At 41.1% G+C, this 19,914-nt stretch overlaps 1 protein-coding gene across 1 annotated transcript in view; it reads left to right on the top strand.

The window, feature by feature from the left end:
• Positions 1-14,678, top strand: part of LOC133568910 (uncharacterized) — a 90,330-nt gene extending 75,652 nt beyond the window's left edge. Inside the window, exon 3 of the mRNA XM_061921101.1 lies at positions 13,558-14,678. Coding sequence (XP_061777085.1) covers positions 13,854-14,678 — 825 coding nt within the window. The 5' untranslated portion in view covers positions 13,558-13,853. The remainder of the gene's footprint in view (positions 1-13,557) is intronic.
• Positions 14,679-19,914: the final 5,236 nt, after the last annotated feature.

The following is a 19,914-nucleotide window of genomic DNA, read 5'->3' on the forward strand; positions in this document are numbered from 1 at the left end:
ACCACTTGTGCCAGGTTTTTTTGAAACATGTTGTAGGCATCAACTTCCAAATGAGCCAATATTTGCAAAAAATAACAACATTTCTCAGTTCGAACATTAAATGTTTTGTCTTTGCAGTCCATTCAATTGAATATAGGTTGAAAAGGATTTGCAAATCATTGTATTCTGGGCACTCTGTAGTGAAAAAATTGGGTTCCGGGGTCAAGAAGGTTGAGAACCCCTGTGGTGAATGATTATATTTGCATCTTCTCCCTATTGTGTGTGTTCTGATAATCAGCATATATCGTGCTTATACATGAAAGCAGAGGACTACATGGATTGTGTTCTCTATCATTTAAGACAGATCTGGGCAAAATACGGCGGGGGTGGGGGTGGGGGGGCAGCTTGCTATGAGATTTGTTCTTCCGTAATGCAAACGGACTCCACCGGACATGGCTTGAAGGTAAAAAACATGATTTCAATTTTAACTCAAAAGCTACAAACAAAAGGCGCTCACAGTGGAGGCACAAAACCTAACGCAGGGAACAAAACTAATACTTTAACATAAACTAAGAACATAAAACAAAAAACACTTACTGTGACAAGAGCAAAGCAGCATGAACTATGAACATCAAACAACAACACTTACGGTGACGAGAACTATGGCATGGACCGAACGAACACAAGATATCCAACATGGGCAGAGCAAGAGATGAATGATGTCACTAGAGTTATGTCACCAGGTTGACTACCTGGCAACTACAGGCTTAAATAGTGACACGATTAACAACAGGTGCGTAAGTTCAAACAAATGAGGCAGGTGAAACTAATGGTTGTCATGGAAACAACACAAGGGACTGAAAAAAACAGGAACTATTGGAGTCTTAACATAACACAACTAAACAAAATATGACAATTTTTACAACAAATTTCTGAACAAACGTGTTAATGTCATATTGCAGGTGTTTATTTGCCCTTTGCAATTATATTTTGTTTTTTGTTTTTTACATTTTTGTTGTTTTGCTTGAGTGTAAAATATATCTGGTCTGAGAAATAAAAAAGGAGCAATGTTCATGTGTTGTTAATTTTCAGTGTTCTATTGTTCATAGTTAATGTTGTAAATCCCACCTTTTATATTTTCATGTACATTTTGGGGTGTCCCATTTAGTAAAAAACTGTAAAATTCCATTCTGTTTTTTTCAGGTGATTGTCATAACTTTTTTAGAACTCCATCGGACATTGTGACTTTTGGTATGAGTTTTCCTGAAAAAAAAGAGACCCAAACACACATACTGTACAGCAGATTTTTACAGCTAAATGTGTATATATAATTTATACACACATACACATTTTTTCTCTCAATGTGGCCCCGCCGAGACAAAATACTTGCCCAGCTCTGATTTAAGAAATGCTATTTTTTTGCGCGCGAGTTTAGTGAATCATTTGTTTGTGTGCTATCATGTTGGCATGTCTTTTAATAGACACAGACCTTTGGTAGACCTGGCCCCTAGTGTATTATAAATGTTTCTGCAAATATAATATTAGTAACACGATGACAAACATAAATGGGCACACACCATCCATCATTTGATAGCCTTTGATCCGAAAATGAAGCATTTCTGGGATTTTTACTTAAGAACGATAATATTGAAAATATATGTATACAGTCGTGGTTAAAAGTTGACATACACTTGTAAATAACATAATGTCAACTCTTATTTTTTTTGTGATAGAGTGATTGGAGCTCATTCGTGTGGGTCACAAAAAACCTTCATGAAGTTTGGTTCTTTTATGAATTTATTATGGGTCTACTGAAAATGTGAGCAAATATGCTGGGTCAAAAGTATACATACAGCAATGCTAATATTTGGTTAAATGTCCCTTGGCAAGTTTTACTGCAGTAAGGCACTTTTGGTAGCCATCCACAAGGTTCTGGCTGTCATGATCCGTGGACCAGATCATGTTTTGTTAAGTTTCGGACTCCCTTCGTTCCTGTTTTGTGCACCCCTGGGTTTGTTTTGGTTACCAAGGGTGCTGATTTGTCTCACCTGCCTCTGATTAGTGTTCGTCATTCCCACCTGCAGCCGGGCACTATTCAAAGAGCTGTTTATTTTAGTTGTGCACCACACTCGGTCTGGCTTCATTGTTTGCTGTATGCAACAGTCACGTAGGTTTATTTCTTGCGTCCTGGCTGAAGATTCCTGCGCTAAGTTTTTGTCCAAGCTTCTGTGTGCGATCAGCACGCACCCCTTTTGTTTGTTCCCTGTATTTTGTATTTCATCGAATGATTTATGGACAATAAATGCTTTGTCCGGAGTTCCGTCTGCATCCCGGGAGAACAACCAACACAGTAAAATGCGACCCCGACATAACTCTGGCAAGCTTTTGGTCTAATTTTTGACCACTCCTCTTGACCAAATCGGTGCAGTTAAGCCAAATGCGTTTGTTTTCTGACATGGACTTGTTTCTTCAGCGTCTTCCACACGTTTAAGTCAGGACTTTGGGAATCCAATCCAATTCAATCCACTTTATTTATATAGCACATTTAAACAACAAGAACGTTTCCAAAGTGCTGCACAGCCATGTTAAAAACAATATTAAAAAAACAATATTATGCACCACCAATGACTGAATAAAAACAAAAAATAAATATATATAAAAATAATATCAAAATAAATATGATTAAAAACAATTTTAAAGAGTACAATCAATTAAAACAGTAAAATAGAAATCAAAAAGTATAAAAACACAGAGGACAACAGAGGACAGAGAACCACACAACTCACATAGTGTTAAAAGCCAAAGAGTAGGGAATAGAAGGGAAGGTCATTCTAAAACCTTAATTCTAGCCTGATTTGCCCATTCCTTTACCACTTTTGACATGTGTTTGGGGTCATTGTCCTGTTGGAACACCCAATTGCGCCCAAGACCCAACCCCCAGGCTGATGATTTTAGGTTCTCCTAAAGAATTTGGAGGTAATCCTCCTTTTTCACTGTCCCATTTACTCTCTGTAAAGCACCAGTTCCATTGGCAGCAAAGCAGGCCCAAAGTATAATACTACCACCACCATGCTTGACTGTAGGATGGTGTTCCTGGGATTAAAGGCCTAACCTACTATCCTCCAAACATATTACTGGGTATTGTGATAAAACAGCTCAATTATTGTTTCATCTGACCACAGAACTTTCTTCCAGAAGGTCCTACCTTTGTACATGTGGTATCTTTATACATAAATAATCATCCATTATCAATCTTTATTTGGCCTGATGACAGGTGAGGCTTTTCCTCCCCATTCCTCTCCTAACCGCACTGTTTATATAAGTTGTTGTGACCTATGATCATGTGTAATGATGTTATGCTATCACATGTCCACAACATGGTCAAGTCTTAGGCACAAAAACAGTTGGTTGAATATGGTTTGGGTCCACACTTTTCTAGGGATGGTTGTGGTTTTACAAAAAACACAAAAAAAAACACATGCTACTTTCCAGAACTCTTGTACTGCTCCAACCTTATCAAGCCGCCTCAAACTGACAACATCTGATTCCCTTCCTCTCACACTTGAGGAAATGTGAGCGCTCCAAAGCGCCAGCAGAAACGTATACGTCCGCTTCCTCCCTGGAAAACAAATCAAAATGAAAGACTCTACTGTCGGCCCGCCATGTCTCCGCCCGTACGTCACGCCAGCGTCACTCGGACTCGGCGGCCACTTCTTGGCGAGGGAGCAAGGCAGCAAAGCGCTGCGCGGTGCAAGCACAGGCGTGACCCCGCTCTAAATCACGCTCTGAGTGGACTTATCAGCCCGGCCTGCTATTGCCATTATTTACAGTGGCTCCACTCTGCTTGAAGGGTGCAAAGTGCTTCTAATAAACGGTTTAGGGTTTCCTCATCTGCTTGGCAGCCACTTTACAATAGGCGCTCTTTACTACTGATTGTTTATGAGTGAGGAGGGGGGGGGGGGGTATGGGGCTAGAAACTTCTTCTTGCATTAACTCTGACTGAGGGGGTTGTCTATAAAACACCTGTGCTATCTAATGAGGGGCAATAAACACTTCATCATAAATATGCCTTCACGCCCATGATAATACCCACTTTTAAGGTATTCATTTAGAAGGGAATTGCACTTTCTTGGGAATTTTGCCTGTTGTTCACAATCATTATGAGAGACAAGAACACACGTCTTTTTTAAATTTTTTTTTTTAGGATTTTAAAGATAATAAAAACAACACGCTTGCAAGATGCAGCTAATGTGAGCCACCGTTGTAGCAACTTCAAAGCCCTCCATCAACATTTTATATATATATAAAAGCACACCTGTGAAGTTAAACCCATTTCAGCTGACTACCTCTTGAAGCTCATCGAGAGAATGGCAACAGTGTGCAAAAAAGTGATCAGAGCAAAGGGTGGCTATTTTGAAGAAACTACAATATAAAACATGTTTTCAGTTATTTCACCTTTTTCTGTTAAGTACATAACTCCACATGTGTTCATTCATAGTTTTGATGGTTTCAGATACAATCTACAATAAAATACATGAAAATAAAGAAAACGCATTGAATGAGAAGGTCTGTCCAAACTTTTGGCCTGTATTGTATATGTATATATATATATATATATATATATATATATATATATATATATATATATATATATATATATATATACACACACACAGTGGGGCAAAACATTATTTAGTCAGCCACTGATTGTGCAAGTTCTCCCACTTAAAAAGATGACAGAGGTCTGTAATTTTCATCATAGGTACACTTCAACTGTGAGAGACAGAATGAGAAAAAAAATCGAGGAATTCACATTGTAGGAATTTTAAATAATTTATTTGTAAATTATGGTGGAAAATAAGTATTTGGTCAATCATTGATGGAAGGAGGTTTTGGCTCAAAATCTCACGATACATGGCCCCATTCATTCTTTCCTTAACACGGATCAATCGTCCTGTCCCCTTAGCAGAAAAAAAAGCCCCAAAGCATGATGTTTCCACCCCCATGCTTCACAGTAGGTGTGGTGTTCTTGGGATGCAACTCAGTATTCCTTTGCCTCCAAACACGACAAGTTGAGTTTATACCAAAATGTTCTATTTTGGTTTCATCTGACCACATGACATTCTCCCAATCCTCTGCTGTATCATCCACAGTCTCTCACAGTTGAAGTGTACCTATGATTAAAATTACAGACCTCTGTCATCATTTTAAGTGGGAAAACTTGCACAATCGGTGGCTGACTAAATACTTTTTTGCCCCACTGTATATATATATATATATATATATGTATATATATGTATATATATATATATATATATATATATATATATATATATATATATATATATATATATATATATATATATATATATATATATATGTGTATATATTAGGGGTTGTACGGTATACCGTACTAGTATAGTATCGCGGTACTAATAAATCAAAAACGGGACTATACTTTGTATGAAAAGTACCGGTTCCCAGGCGTGACAGTGCATGGTCACGTCATGACTTTGCTGGTTTTACTAGCAGAGGAGCAGATTCGGCAGCGCACAATCACGGAGTACTTACAAGCAGACACAGTGTGTAGACAGAAAAGGGAAAACCGTCGCATTTTGGCCTAAAATATAACGATGAAGGTGAAAGGAAGTGGTGCTTTAAGACATAGCTAGCTCGCTAACAGCGAACATCCATCCCTAGGCGGCATTGTTTTAGCTGCTTTTAAATCACTAATCCTCATCTCGATGGCGACAAATAAAGTATGTTTCTTACAAGTATCCTCCCTGCAGGACGAGTAATAGCTAAACATGCTTCACTACACACCGTAGGAGGATACAATAGCTCACCGGCGTCATCGCTAACAAAAGCTGTCGCGCCTGAATGTAAACAAATGCCACAGGTGGAGTTCATAAACATAATATAAATACAAATAATAAAAAAAATATTTTGGGATACTAAAAAAACATTAATGTAATCATAGTCGTATCGACGAGATACACTCCTGTACTTGGTATCATTACAGTGGATGTGTGGCGTAGATCCAACCATGGCATTTGTTTACATTGTGACGCCGGTGAGCTATTGTATCCTCCTACGGTGTGTAGTGAAGCATGTTTAGCTATTCCTCGTCCTGCAGGGATGATACTTGTAAGAAACTTACTTTATTTGTCACCATGAAGGTGAGGATTGTTGATTTAGAAGTTGCTAAAACACTGCCGACTGAGGATGGACTTCAGCCAATAGCACCTTTTCCTAAGTGTTATAGCTTTACCTTTATCATCAGTTTTCAAACCAAAATGCGTCCATTTTCCCTTTTCTTTAAGCACCTCTTCCTAAGGGCATTTCAGTGTTATAACTTCACCTTTGGCGTCAGTTTTTAAGCCAAAATGCATCCATTTTCCCTTTTCTTTCTACACACTGTGTCTGCTGGTAAGTACTCTGTGATTGCGTGCTGCCGAACATGCTCCTCTGCTTGTCAAATCAGCAATGTCACAACGTGACGACAATGCTCCGCCATGCCTGTTAAAAAAAAAAAGGGGCACGGGGACCAATACTTTTTAGAGGCATTATAGTACCGAACATGGTTCATTGGTATTGCGGGACTATACTATAAAAGTACCGGTACTACACTATACTAGTATTGGGATACCGTACAACCGTAGTAAGAGTGCCATATTTGCAATAAGTCTAAAACGTTGCACACTATAAAAATGGTCAGCTTTTTAATGCACACTCGGAGAGAATACGCAGGTCGCTCCCTAAATTTCCACATTAACAAATGAGTTTGCACGTACAATTTAACACGCGAGCTGCAAATGAATCGTCAAAACCATCCAGTGTCAAATCAGGAAGGAAAAGTGCCAAAGTGCCCCTCAAGCTCAAGCACATAATGATGCCAACCAGGGAAATATGGGTCTTGAGGGAGCGCATTTATGAAAAGTCAGGATATTGTTCACCTGCGTGTAGCCTCGCTGGTGCTGAGGTCACACCCACATGACATCACCGTCTCCAGAAATGCGAGCGAAGGGCACAATAGTGTGCCACACAGTCCCGAGACTACATGGCCCCCACGAGGAGGAAATGACTTAATGTCCTCGTTTTTTTTTTTTGCACGGGGCTTACTTACCACTTTTACCCGTGGGAGGCGGGTATAATTATATCAAATGTAAGTTACCAAAAAAAAAAAAAAAGTGGCCTCTTTGGGCTTTCTGTGTGCTCTCTCACAGCCCTTCAGGCACCTGTATTTTCCTTACAGCACCTGGCTGTTTGGGAACTGAAAAAAGTCCCACAGAATCTTGTAAAAAATGTACAGCATTTTTCAGAGGCATACGTGTCTTTTTTTTTTTTATGTTTGCTAAAGCTGTCGTCTACCGATCCTGTAAACAAACATTAATGCTGTGCATAAAAAACAAAAAAAACCTCTCTGAATAATTCAAGCAGAGTTGAAAGGAGGGCAGCTAAACTCTGTGACCTACTACGTCTGTGAGAATCTACAGTATTGTTGATAGGGTTGTACGGTATACCGGTACTGGTATAGTACCGCGATACTAATGAATCATATTCGGTACTATACCGCCTCTAAAAAGTACAGAGGTACCACGACATTTTTTATTATTGGCTTTATTTTAACAACAGATCTTAGGGTACATAAAGCATATGTTAATTTTTGAAATTTTGTCCTTAAATAAATGGGTTGTACTTGTATAGCGCTTTTCTACCTTCAAGGTACTCAAAGCGCTTTTACACTACTTCCACATTTACCCATTCACACACACATTCACACACTGATGGAGGGAGCTGCCATGCAAGGCGCTAACCAGCACCCATCAGGAGCAAGGGTGAAGTGTCTTGCTCAGGACACAACGGACGTGACGAGGTTGGTACTAGGTGGGATTTGAACCAGGGACCCTCGGGTTGCGCACAGCCACTTTCCCACCGCACCACCATACTAAACAACTTGTCTTTTAGTAGTAAGTAAACAAACAAAGGCTCCTAATTTGTCTGCTGACATATGCAGTAACATATTGTGTCATTTATCATTCTATTTTTTTGTCAACATTATGAGGGACAAGCAGATTATCAATCTACTTATTCATTTACTGTTAATATCTGCTTATTCCCTGTTTCAACAAGTTCTATCTACACTTCTGTTAAAACGTAATAATCACTTACTCTTCTGTTGTTTGATACTTTACATTAGTTTTGGATGATACAACAAATTTAGGTATCGATCCGATACCAAGTAGTTACAGGATCATACATTGGTCATATTCAAAGTCCTCAGGGACGTATTTCCTGAGTTTATAAACATAAGATATGAATTGTTTTTAAACGAAAAAAGATTTTGTGATGCTAAAAAATATGGATGTAATCAAAGTAATATGACTAGATATGCAGCTGAACGGGACAAGCGGTAGAAAATGGATGTGGATAGACGCTCCTGTACTTGGTATCATTACAGTGGATGTCAGGTGTAGATCCACTCATGGCATTTGTTTACTTTGTGACGCCGGTGAGCTATTGTATCCTCCTACGGTGTGTAGTGAAGCATGTTTAGTTATTCCTCATCCTGTAGTGATAATGGTACTTGTAAGAAACTTACTTTATTTGTCGCCAGGGAGGCGAGGATTAGTGATTTAGAAGTTGCTAAAACACTGCAGACTGAGGATGGACTTCAGCCACTAACTAGCTAGCCATGTTTTAAAGGACTTCTTCCTGGTGGCATTTCAGTGTTGTAACTTCACTTTTATCTTTAGTTTTTAAGCCAAAATGCGTCCATTTCTCCCTTTTCTGTCTACACACTATATCTGCTTATAAGTATCCTGTGATTGTGCGCTGCCAAATATGCTCCTCTGCTCATAAAAAAACTGCAATGTTGCAACGTGATGAGGATGAAGGCCGGGGGTGGTTGACCGGTACTTTTTAGGGGTGGTATAATACCAAATATGACTCATTATTATCACGGTACTACAAACCCCGTTTCCATATGAGTTGGGAAATTGTGTTACATGTAAATATAAACGGAATACAATGATTTGCAAATCATTTTTAACCCATATTCAGTTGAATATTCTACAAAGACAACATATTTGATGTTCAAACTGATAAACATTTTTTTTTATGCAAATAATCATTAACTTTAGAATTTGATGCCAGCAACACGTGAAAAAGAAGTTGGGAAAGGTGGCAATAAATACTGATAAAGTTGAGGAATGCTCATCAAACACTTTTATGGAATATCTCACAGGTGTACAGGCTAATTGGGAACAGGTGGGTGCCATGATTGGGTGTAAAAACAGCTTCCCAAAAAATGCTAAGTAATTCACAAACAAGGATGGGGTGGGGGTCACCACTTTGTAAGCAAATTGTCGAACAGTTTTAGAACAACATTTCTCAACGAGCAATTTCAAGGAATTTAGGGATTTTACCATCCACGGTCTGTAAAATCATCAAAAAGTTTAGAGAATCTGAAGAAAAATCACTGCACGTCAGCGATGATATTACGGACTTTTGATCCCTCAGGCGGTACTGCATACAAAACCGACATCAGTGAGTAAAGGATATCCCCACATGGGCTCAGGAACACTTCATAAAACTACTGTCAGTAACTACAGTTGGTCGCTACATCTCTAAGTGCTAGTTAAAACTCTACTATGCAAAGCCAAACCCATTTATCAACAATATCCTGAAATGCCGCCGGCTTGGCTGGGCCCGAGCTCACCTAAGATGGACTGACGAGTCCACATTTCAAATTATATTTGGAAACAGAGGACGTGGTGTTTTCCAGAACAAAAGGGAAAATAACCATTCGGATTGTTATAGGCACGAAGTTCAAAAGCTAGAATCTGTGATGGTATGGGGGTGTATTAGTGCCCAAGGCATGGGTAACTTACACATTTGTGAAGGCACCATTAATGCTGAAAGGTCCATACAGGTTTTGGAGCGTCATTTGTTGTCATCCAAGCAACGTTATCAAGGAGGCCCCTGCTTATTTCAGCAAGAAAAGGGTTACGACAGCGTGGTTTCGTAAAAAAGGACTGCGGGTACTTTTTTGGCCCGCCTGCATTCCAAACCTGTCTCCCATCGAAAATGTGTGGCACATTATGAAGCGTAAAATACGACAGAGGAGACCCTGGACTGTTGAACGACTGAAGCTCTACATAAAACAAGAATGGGAAAGAATTCCACTTTCAAAGCCTCAACAATTAGTTTTCTCAGTTACCAAACGTTTATTGAGTGTTGTTAAAAGAAAAGATGATGTAACACAGTGGTGAACATGTCCTTTCCCAACTACTTTGGCACGTGTTGCAGCCATGAAATTCTAAGTTAATTATTATTTGCAAAAAAAAAATAAAGTTTATGAGTTTGAACATTAAATATCTTGTCTTTGTAGTGCATTCAATTGAATATGGGTTGAAAAGGATTTGCAAATAATTGTATTCCTTTTGTATTTACATATAAAACACTTTCCCAACTCATATGGAAACAGGGTTTGTATATCAGTACCGATATACCGTACAACCCTAGTAGGGACAGGAGTGCAATAACTTTAGCAATATGCTAGCTACATGAGAGACGGTGCTATTATTAATCATGCTAGGATAGCCAGAAGATAGTTGAAGAAAAGCGAAATGACCAAATTCACACCCACTGACAGATAGTTGTAGAACACCAGGCTTTACTTTTAAGACATAAAGCGAAGCCTAGCTCAGGGCTGCTCAAATAAGGAATATTTTCACTGAGGGTGTTGTCTGCCTGCGATGTTGTCTTCTGGCCTGTGGGAAGCTCACAGCAGGGGTGGTCTCAGAAAGCGCCGTCCATCTCAAAAAGACGTACTGTCCGATAAATCGGAATTCCGTGAAGCTTTAGTTTGGCGGCTGACCCAGAGGACTGTAGTGACCTTAAACAAATGAGCTGCGGGGTTGGACCAGGATCTCACAGGCGAGAATGCTTTGAATTCTGACTGTGAGGCCTCTGGACTTTCTCTCATGAGTTGATTTGTGGTTCCGACGGCTTTTTAATCTCCGCGATTTCATTCCTGTTCGAAAAGATCCTACGTTTCATCGACTGTAAAAGAGCTTGTTTGGGTTCATTTAATCAAGAAAATAAGCAGGGTCTGTATATGCGTGGTGCTGAAATCAGCAGGATCTCAGGTCCGGGGCCCGAGAGTCAACACGGTCACAAGCTATAGACAAATAAAGTCACAAGAGCTCATAAACGCACACAAACACACAAGTTGAGTTCACGTACGGTACATGCCCACTTTTTACCACCCAGCGGGAGCGTGTTTTTCTAGATCATTTGAAGCCCAAATATGTGAGCTGCATGAGTCCGCTTATGAAGTTCTGCCAGGAGGGAACACAGAACTGCTGAGAACTTCGGACAAGGCAAAAATTCCCAGAATCCAGCAGAGCCAAAAAACACCCTTTTTTTTCCTTTTTCTATCCCAGATAGTAATACTGCACACAGGAGACACAAACAGTCCGACTTTACGTCACCAAGTGAGCCAATGAAGCTTTTAGAGGTCAGCAACACTTTCTTTTTTCAACTGTGGACGATCGCCCGAAAGTAAAAGTACTCACTTCTGTCATTTACGTTCTCAGGAATACGACTTTAGCATCTCGACAACTTTTTTTGCACAATAACACTTTTCCATTTAGGATACAATAAAGACCTCAACATAACCAAATAATATCATTAGTATATGTATATATATATATATATATATATATATATATATATATATATATATATATATATATATATATATATATATATATATATATATATATATCTATATATATATACACAGTCAAGAAAATACGTCTTTCAACAACCTGTTATCTTGCAAGTTCTCCCACATAGAAATCATGGAGGGGTTTGACATTTTCACAGTAGGTGCCTGTCCACTGTATGAGAGATAACCTAAAAAGAAAAATCCAGAAATCATAATCAATGATTTTATTTACAATTTATTCGTGTAATACAGCTGAAAATAAGTATTTGAACACCTGGCTATCAGCTAAAATTCTGACCCTCGAAGATCTGTTGGTCTGCCTTTAAAAGTCCTCCTCCGCTCCACTGTATTATCCTGAATAAGATGCACCTGTGTGAGGTTGTTAACTGCACAAAGACGCCTGCCCACACCATACAATCAGTAAGATCCAAACATTCAGCATGGCTAAGAGCAAAGAGCTGTCCAAAGACACCAGAGATAAAATTATATAACTCCACAAGGATGGAAAGGGCCACGGGGAAATTTCCAAGCAGCTTGGTGAAAAAAGGTCCACTGTTGGAGCAATCATTAGAAAATAGAAGAAGAAGCTAAACATGACGGTCAATCTCAATCGGAGTGGAGCCCCATGCAAGATGTCACCTGGTGGGGTGACATGCTAATGATGCTAAGAAAGGTGAGGAATCAGCCCAGGACTACACGACAGGACTTGGTCAATGACCTGAGAAGAGCTGGGACCACTGTTTCCATGGTCACTGTTGGTAATACACCAAAAAGTCATAGTTTGAAATCATGCAAGGCATGGAAGGTTCCCCTGCTTAAACCAGGACATGTTAAGGCCCGTCTTAAGTTTGCCAATGACCATTTGGATGATCCAGAGGAGTCATGGGAGAAAGTTTTGTGGACAGATGAGACCAAAATTGACCATTTTGATCATAATTCCACTATGCGTGTTTGGAGGAAGAAGAATGATGCGTACCATCCCAAGAACCCCATCCCTGCTGTGAAGCATGGGGGTAGTAGCATCATGCTTTGAGGGTGTTGTTCTGCTCATTGGACAGGACGACTGAACTGTATTAAGGAGAGGTTGACTGCAGCAATGTATTGTGAGATTTTGACTAAAAACCTCCTTCCCTCAGTCAGATCATTGAAGATGAGTCGTGGCTGGATCTTCCAACATGACCATGACCCAAAGCACACAGCCAGGAAAACCAAGAAGTGGCTTCGTAAGAACCATATCAAGGTTCTGGAGTGGCCTAGCCAGTCTCCAGACCTAAGTCCAATTGAAAATGTTTGGAGGGAGCTGAAAGTGTGTGTTACTCAGCGACAGCCCAGAAACCTGACTGATCGAGAGAAGATCTGTGTGGAAGAGTGGGCGAAAATCCCTCCTGCAGTCTGTGCAAACCTGGTGAAGAACTGCAGGAAACGTTTGACCTCTGTAATTGTAAACAAAGGCTACTCTACCAAATATTAATGTTGGTGTTGAAATACTTATTTTCAGCCGTATAACACAAATAAATTGTTAAAAAATCATAGATTGTGATTTCTGGATTTTTCTTTTTAGGCTATCTCTCATACAGTGGACATGCACCTACTGTGAACTTTTCAGCCCCCTCCATGATTTCTAAGTGGGAGAACTTGCAAAATAGCAGGGTGTTCAAATACTTATTTTCTTCACTTTATATATATATATATATATATATATATATATATATATATATATATATATATATATATATATATATATATATATATATAAATAAAATAACATCTATATTTATTTGTTTGATTATATGATTTGTTTTTCTGTCATTTTGAAAATATGCTCGATTTATTCATTAAAGGCAGCAGCCGGGAAGGAGAGAGGGACACACGCGAGAGAGACTTCCACAGACAATTGCTGAAAAGCACAAAAGAGACTTTCTTTATTGAAAAATAAATCAGAGTCAAACCTAAAAAGAGATGTCCTTCCTTGGTGGTCAGTGGAACCCGCACGACGACGGCAAGAGACCGTCACATTTGGCACCCAACCTGGCTGGACCACCGGAGGCAGGGGAAGACGAGCAGCCGCAAACAAATAGAGGTGGCCCGCCAACAGTGCCAGGTCCTGGCCGGGCCGACGGCCGTCGCCATTCTCCGTATGGGGGATGAAGAGGACCCCCATGCCTTTCTGGACATTTTTTTGGCCACGGTGAGAGCATGCGCGTGGCCGGAAGAAGAGTGGAGGGTGCGGCTCTTGCCGCTCTTGAAGGGGAAGGCGCAGCGAGCGGCGCTCAATCTGCCGGCAGCGTCCAGGGTGCGCTTTGAGATCCTGAAGATTACTGGCGCCAAGTTAAGGTCCATGCGGCTGGGGAAGGAGGACCGGCCTTTTCCATTCTGCCAGCGGCTCCAGGAGGCGGCAACACGCTGGCTGCAGCCGGAAGAAGGCGAGGGCAGGCTGCTGGACGAGCTCGTCCGGGAGCAATTCCTGGAGGCGATCCCGAAGCGGACTGCTAACTGGGTCCGGTACCACCGGCCCCGAGACCTGGCAGCTGCAGTGACCCTCGCCGAGGACCACCTGGCCGTCCACCGCGAGGGGCAACCAGCAACCCCGGCACACGGACAGAGGGAGCGACAGGCAAAGGAGAGGAGAGCACACATTCCCCACCTTAACCTGCGTGACCGCCCTTATGCTCTTTTCCCGCAGGTCCCGACTGCTGTCCCCAGAACATCTCCCGCTCAGACGGCCCCTCAAATGCTTGGGCTGGCGTGCTGGAGGTGTGGGCGGCCCGGTCACGCCAGTCAGGGACCTCAACAGGTGGAGGTGGGGCGCGTGGCCCTGGTGGCTGGCCATTCAGTGCCCTCCCCCGGTATCAAGGTAACGATACAAGGGAGTATATACCAGCCGATGGTGGATTCAGGCTGCGGGCAGACCATGATCCACCAGAACCTATATTTTTGCGTGATTAGACAATATCTAAGTTAACATCATTTGCGATTACATGGAGTAGATATATATTTTTTCTGCCAATATAGAAATAAATAATACATTTAGTGAGAAAAGTTACAGTACTTTATTGATATATATTATTTACAGACTTTCGAGGGCCAAATAAAATTAAGTGGAGGGCCACATCTGGCCCCCGGGCCTTGAGTTTGACATCTGTGCTCTTGGGGTATATTTATTATTCACTTTATGTTTAATATTAAAACTAATCGGCTGATGTGTGAGTAAGGATATGCGGTACAGACAATGGATGGGTGGATGATTTATTGTGAATGTTTGGTTTTGTTGTCAAAGGACCACCTACATAACAATTGTTCACAATCCTTTTTAATGCATTTTCCACACCTCTTGCACTTTAGCACTTTTCCATCTGCCTTATGCCTTATGCACTTGAATTGCGATGGTCATTTTATCCCCAATCAGTATACTGATATTCAGTATGCAATGCAATGGGTTGTGTTTTTTGTTTTTATTTTTCCCGTTAAAAATTACCTGCTAAGGATTATAGATGGACATTTCGATTTGTATGTACATTAATATGTCCATCCAAACTTTACCGCTGCCTGTATTTTTTTCTATATTTTGTTGTAATATTTTCAGAATGTGTTTGTTCTATTTTTGGCCAAAGTAATTTTTATTTTTTATTTTTAATGCCATGATTTAAAAAATCCGGCCCACGTGTGAACAGATTTTACTTCATGCGGCCCCAAGCTAAAATTAGCTTGACACCGCTGACTTAATCCATTCCATAATTGACTCCCTACTAGGATTGTACGGTATACCGGTATTGGTATAGTAACGCAATATTAATGAACCATTTTCGGTACCATACCGCTTCTGAAAAGTATCGGTCCGCTGCGCCCCCGTTGTCGTCACGTCGTGTCAATGCTGGTTTTACGAACAAAGGAGCATGTTCGGCATGTTAGCTACTTCTTGAATCACTAATCCTTGCCTCCATGGCGACAAATAAAGTAAGTTTCTTACAAGTATCATTATCACTGCAGGACAAGGAATAGCTAAACATGTGTCACTACACACCGTAGGAGAATACGATAGCTCACCAGCGTCACAATGTAAACAAACACCATGGGTGGATCTACACCTAACATCCACTGTAATGATACCAAGTACAGGACCGTATCTAGTCGATACTACTATGATTATTTCGATAATTTTTGGCTTCACAACATTTCTTTCTTTTGAAAAAAAATCTTATTATGTTTATTATGTTCAAAAAACCCCAAGATGGCGGTGCCCGGACGGGCTGCGACTTCGAGGAGCTCTTGCTAAATATGGAACATTTGGCAGAAATACCGGACAATTCTACAAACTTTATGGCTGGCTCACATCGTGGTCACTCCGTGATCACGTACGACCGCCAGACACTTCTGGATGTGGACAGATCGGGCCGTTTTGGACTGATAGACGCATGCTTGCTAGACCTGCTAACTAGCATGGGACTACTTCGGCGGCTACAGCCAGCAGCCTGTGAAGCAGGGGAGTCTAGTAGCAGCGGGGGGCGTCTACGGAGCAGACGCCAGCGGTGTGATCGGAAACGCGGATGCCGAGCGGGGCTAAAAACAAAGCAGAAGGCTAATCCCCACAGAACACCACTTCCCTCCATCCTGAAGCCGGATTTAAATGGAAAATGCGAGACTACTGGTCTGGGTAAGGAGTCAGTTAAATTAAAACACGTTTTTTCTGCTTTGATTGTTTCAGAGTTGGACATGTGTTCTACTGAGGTGGCAAACTATGATGCATGCAGTTTATCAAAGCAACAAACAAACAATCGGAAAATTCCCGTCGTATCAATTCCTAGATATGGTCGTAATTATACTAAATGCACTGGGCATAATAAACACAACATTATTAATATTGCTACTACGGATAATTTGATCAAAAATTCCCTAAAACAGCACACTACCTATAATATAGTTTTTTTAAACATAAGATCATTGTCTCCCAAAACGTTGTTAGTTAATGATATCATTAGAGACAACAATCTTAACGTCATAAGTCTCAGCGAAACCTGACTTAAACCAAACGACTTTTTTGCGCTAAATGAGGCATGTCCTCCTTACTTTACACACGCGCACATTGCCCGTCCCCTTAAAAGGGGTGGAGGGTTCGCACTAATATACAACGAAAACTTTAACCTTAGTCCTAACATAAATAATAAATATAAATTGTTTGAGGTTTTTACTATGAGGTCTGTCACACCGCTGCCTCTACACCTGGCTTTTATCTACTGCCCCCCAGGGCCCTATTCGGACTTTATCAATGAATTCTCAGAGTTCGTTGCTGATCTAGCGACGCACGCCGATAATATAATCATAATGTGGGACTTTAATATCCATATGAATACCCCATCGGACCCACCGTGCGTAGCGCACCAGACTATAATTGATAGCTGTGGTCTTACACAAATAATAAATGAACCCACGCATCGCAACGGTAATACGATAGACCTAGTGCTTGTCAGGGGTATCACCGTTTCTGAAGTTACGATACTTCCGTATAATAAAGTATTGTCCGATCATTACCTTAAAAAATTCGAGGTTCAGACGCATGTTCGTCAAACTAATAATAATAATAACTGCTATAGCAGCCGCAACATTAATACGGCCACAACGACAACTCTTGCTGACCTACTGCCCTCGGTAATGGCACCATTCCCAAAGTATGTGGGCTCTATTGATAACCTCACTAACAACTTTAACGACGCCCTGCGCGAAACCATTGATAACATAGCACCGCTAAAGTTAAAAAAGGTTCCCAAAAAGCGTACCCCGTGGTTTACAGAAGAAACTAGACCTCAGAAATTATTATGTAGAAAGCTGGAACGCAAATGGCGCACGACTAAACTTGAGGTGCACCATCAAGCATGGAGTGATAGTTTAATAACTTATAAACACATGCTTACCTTAGCTAAAGCTAAATATTACTCAGATCTCATCCACCATAATAAAAACGATCCTAAATTTTTGTTTAGTACGGTAGCATCGCTAACCCAACAAGGGACCCCGTCCAGTAGCTCCACCCACTCAGCTGATGACTTTATGCAATTCTTTAGTAAGAAAATTGAAGTCATTAGAAAGGAGATTAAAGACAATGCGTCCCAGCTACAACTGGGTTCTATTAACACTGACACGATTGTATATACGGCGGATACTGCCCTCCAAAATAGTTTCTCTCGTTTTGAGGAAATAACATTAGAGGAATTGTTACAACGTGTAAATGGAATAAAAAAAACAACATGTTTACTCGACCCTCTTCCTGAGAAACTGATCAAGGAGCTCTTTGTATTATTAGGTCCATCAGTGCTAAATATTATAAACGTATCACTTTCCTCGGGCACTGTTCCCCTAGCATTCAAAAAAGCGGTTATTCATCCTCTTCTTAAAAGACCTAACCTCGATCCTGACCTCATGGTAAACTACCGACCGGTGTCTCACCTTCCATTTATTTCAAAAATCCTCGAAAAAATTGTTGCGGAGCAGTTAAATGAACACTTAGCGTCTAACAATCTATGTGAAACCTTTCAATCCGGTTTCAGGGCAAATCACTCGACGGAGACAGCCCTCACAAAAATGACTAATGATCTATTGCTAACGATGGATTCTGATGCGTCATCTATGTTGCTGCTCCTCGATGTTAGCGCTGCTTTCGATACCGTCGATCATAATATTTTATTAGAACGTATCAAAACACGAATTGGTATGTGAGACACAGCCCTGTCTTTGTTTAACTCTTATCTTACTGATAGGATGCAGTGCGTCTCCCATAACAATGTGACCTCGGACTACGTTAAGGTAACATGTGGAGTTCCCCAGGGTTCGGTCCTTGGCCCTGCACTCTTCAGCATCTACATGGTGCCGCTAGGGGACATCATACGCAAATACGGTGTTAGCTTTCACTGTTATGCTGATGACACCCAACCCTACATGCCCCTAAATCTGACCAACATGCCGGATTGTGGTCAGCTGGAGGCGTGTCTTAATGAAATTAAACAATGGATGTCCGCTAACTTTTCGCAACTCAACGCCAAAAAAACGGAAATGCTGATTATCGGTCCTGCTAGACACCGACCTCTATTTAATAATACAACTCTAACACTTGACAACCAAACAATTAAACAAGGCGACACGGTAAAGAATCTGGGTATTATCTTCGACCCAACTCTCTCCTTTGAGTCACACATTAAAAGCGTTACTAAAACGGCCTTCTTTCATCTCCGTAATATCGCTAAAATTCGCTCCATTCTGTCCACTAAAGACGCTGAGATCATTATCCATGCGTTTCTTACGTCTCGCCTCGACTACTGTAACGTATTATTTTCGGGTCTCCCCATGTCTAGCATTAAAAGATTACAGTTGGTACAAAATGCGGCTGCTAGACTTTTGACAAGAACAAGAAAGTTTGATCACATTACGCCTGTACTGGCTCACCTGCACTGGCTTCCTGTGCACTTAAGATGTGACTTTAAGGTTTTACTACTTACATATAAAATACTACACGGTCTAGCTCCATCCTATCTTGCCGATTGTATTGTACCATATGTCCCGGCAAGAAATCAGCGTTCAAAGGACTCCGGCTTATTAGTGATTCCCAAAGCCCAAAAAAAGTCTGCGGGCTACAGAGCGTTTTAATTTTGGGCTCCAGTACTCTGGAATGCCCTCTTGGAAACAGTTCGAGATGCCACCTCAGTAGAAGCATTTAAGTCTCACCTTAAAACTCATTTGTATACTGTAGCCTTTAAATGGACTCCCTTTTTAGACCAGTTGATCTGCCGTTTCTTTTCTTTTTTCTCCTATGTCCCACTCTCCCTTGTGGAGGGGGTCCGGTCCGATCCGGTGGCCATGTACTGCTTGCCTGTGTATCGACTGGGGACATCTCTGCGCTGCTGATCCGCCTCCGCTTGGGATGTTTTCCTGCTGGCTCCGCTGTGAACGGGACTCTCGCTGCTGTGTCGGATCCGCTTTGGACTGGACTCTCGCGACTGTGTGGATCCATTATGGATTGAACTTTCACAGTATCATGTTAGACCCGCTCGACATCCATTGCTTTCCTCCTCTCCAAGGTTCTCATAGTCATCATTATCACCGACGTCCCACTGGGTGTGAGTTTTCCTTGCCCTTATGTGGGCCTACCGAGGATGTCGTAGTGGTTTGAGTTGTGGTTTGTGCAGCCCTTTGAGACACTAGTGATTTAGGGC

The sequence above is a fragment of the Nerophis ophidion genome, linkage group LG14 (genome assembly GCF_033978795.1).
Source record: "Nerophis ophidion isolate RoL-2023_Sa linkage group LG14, RoL_Noph_v1.0, whole genome shotgun sequence".
Taxonomy (NCBI): Eukaryota; Metazoa; Chordata; class Actinopteri; order Syngnathiformes; family Syngnathidae; genus Nerophis; species Nerophis ophidion.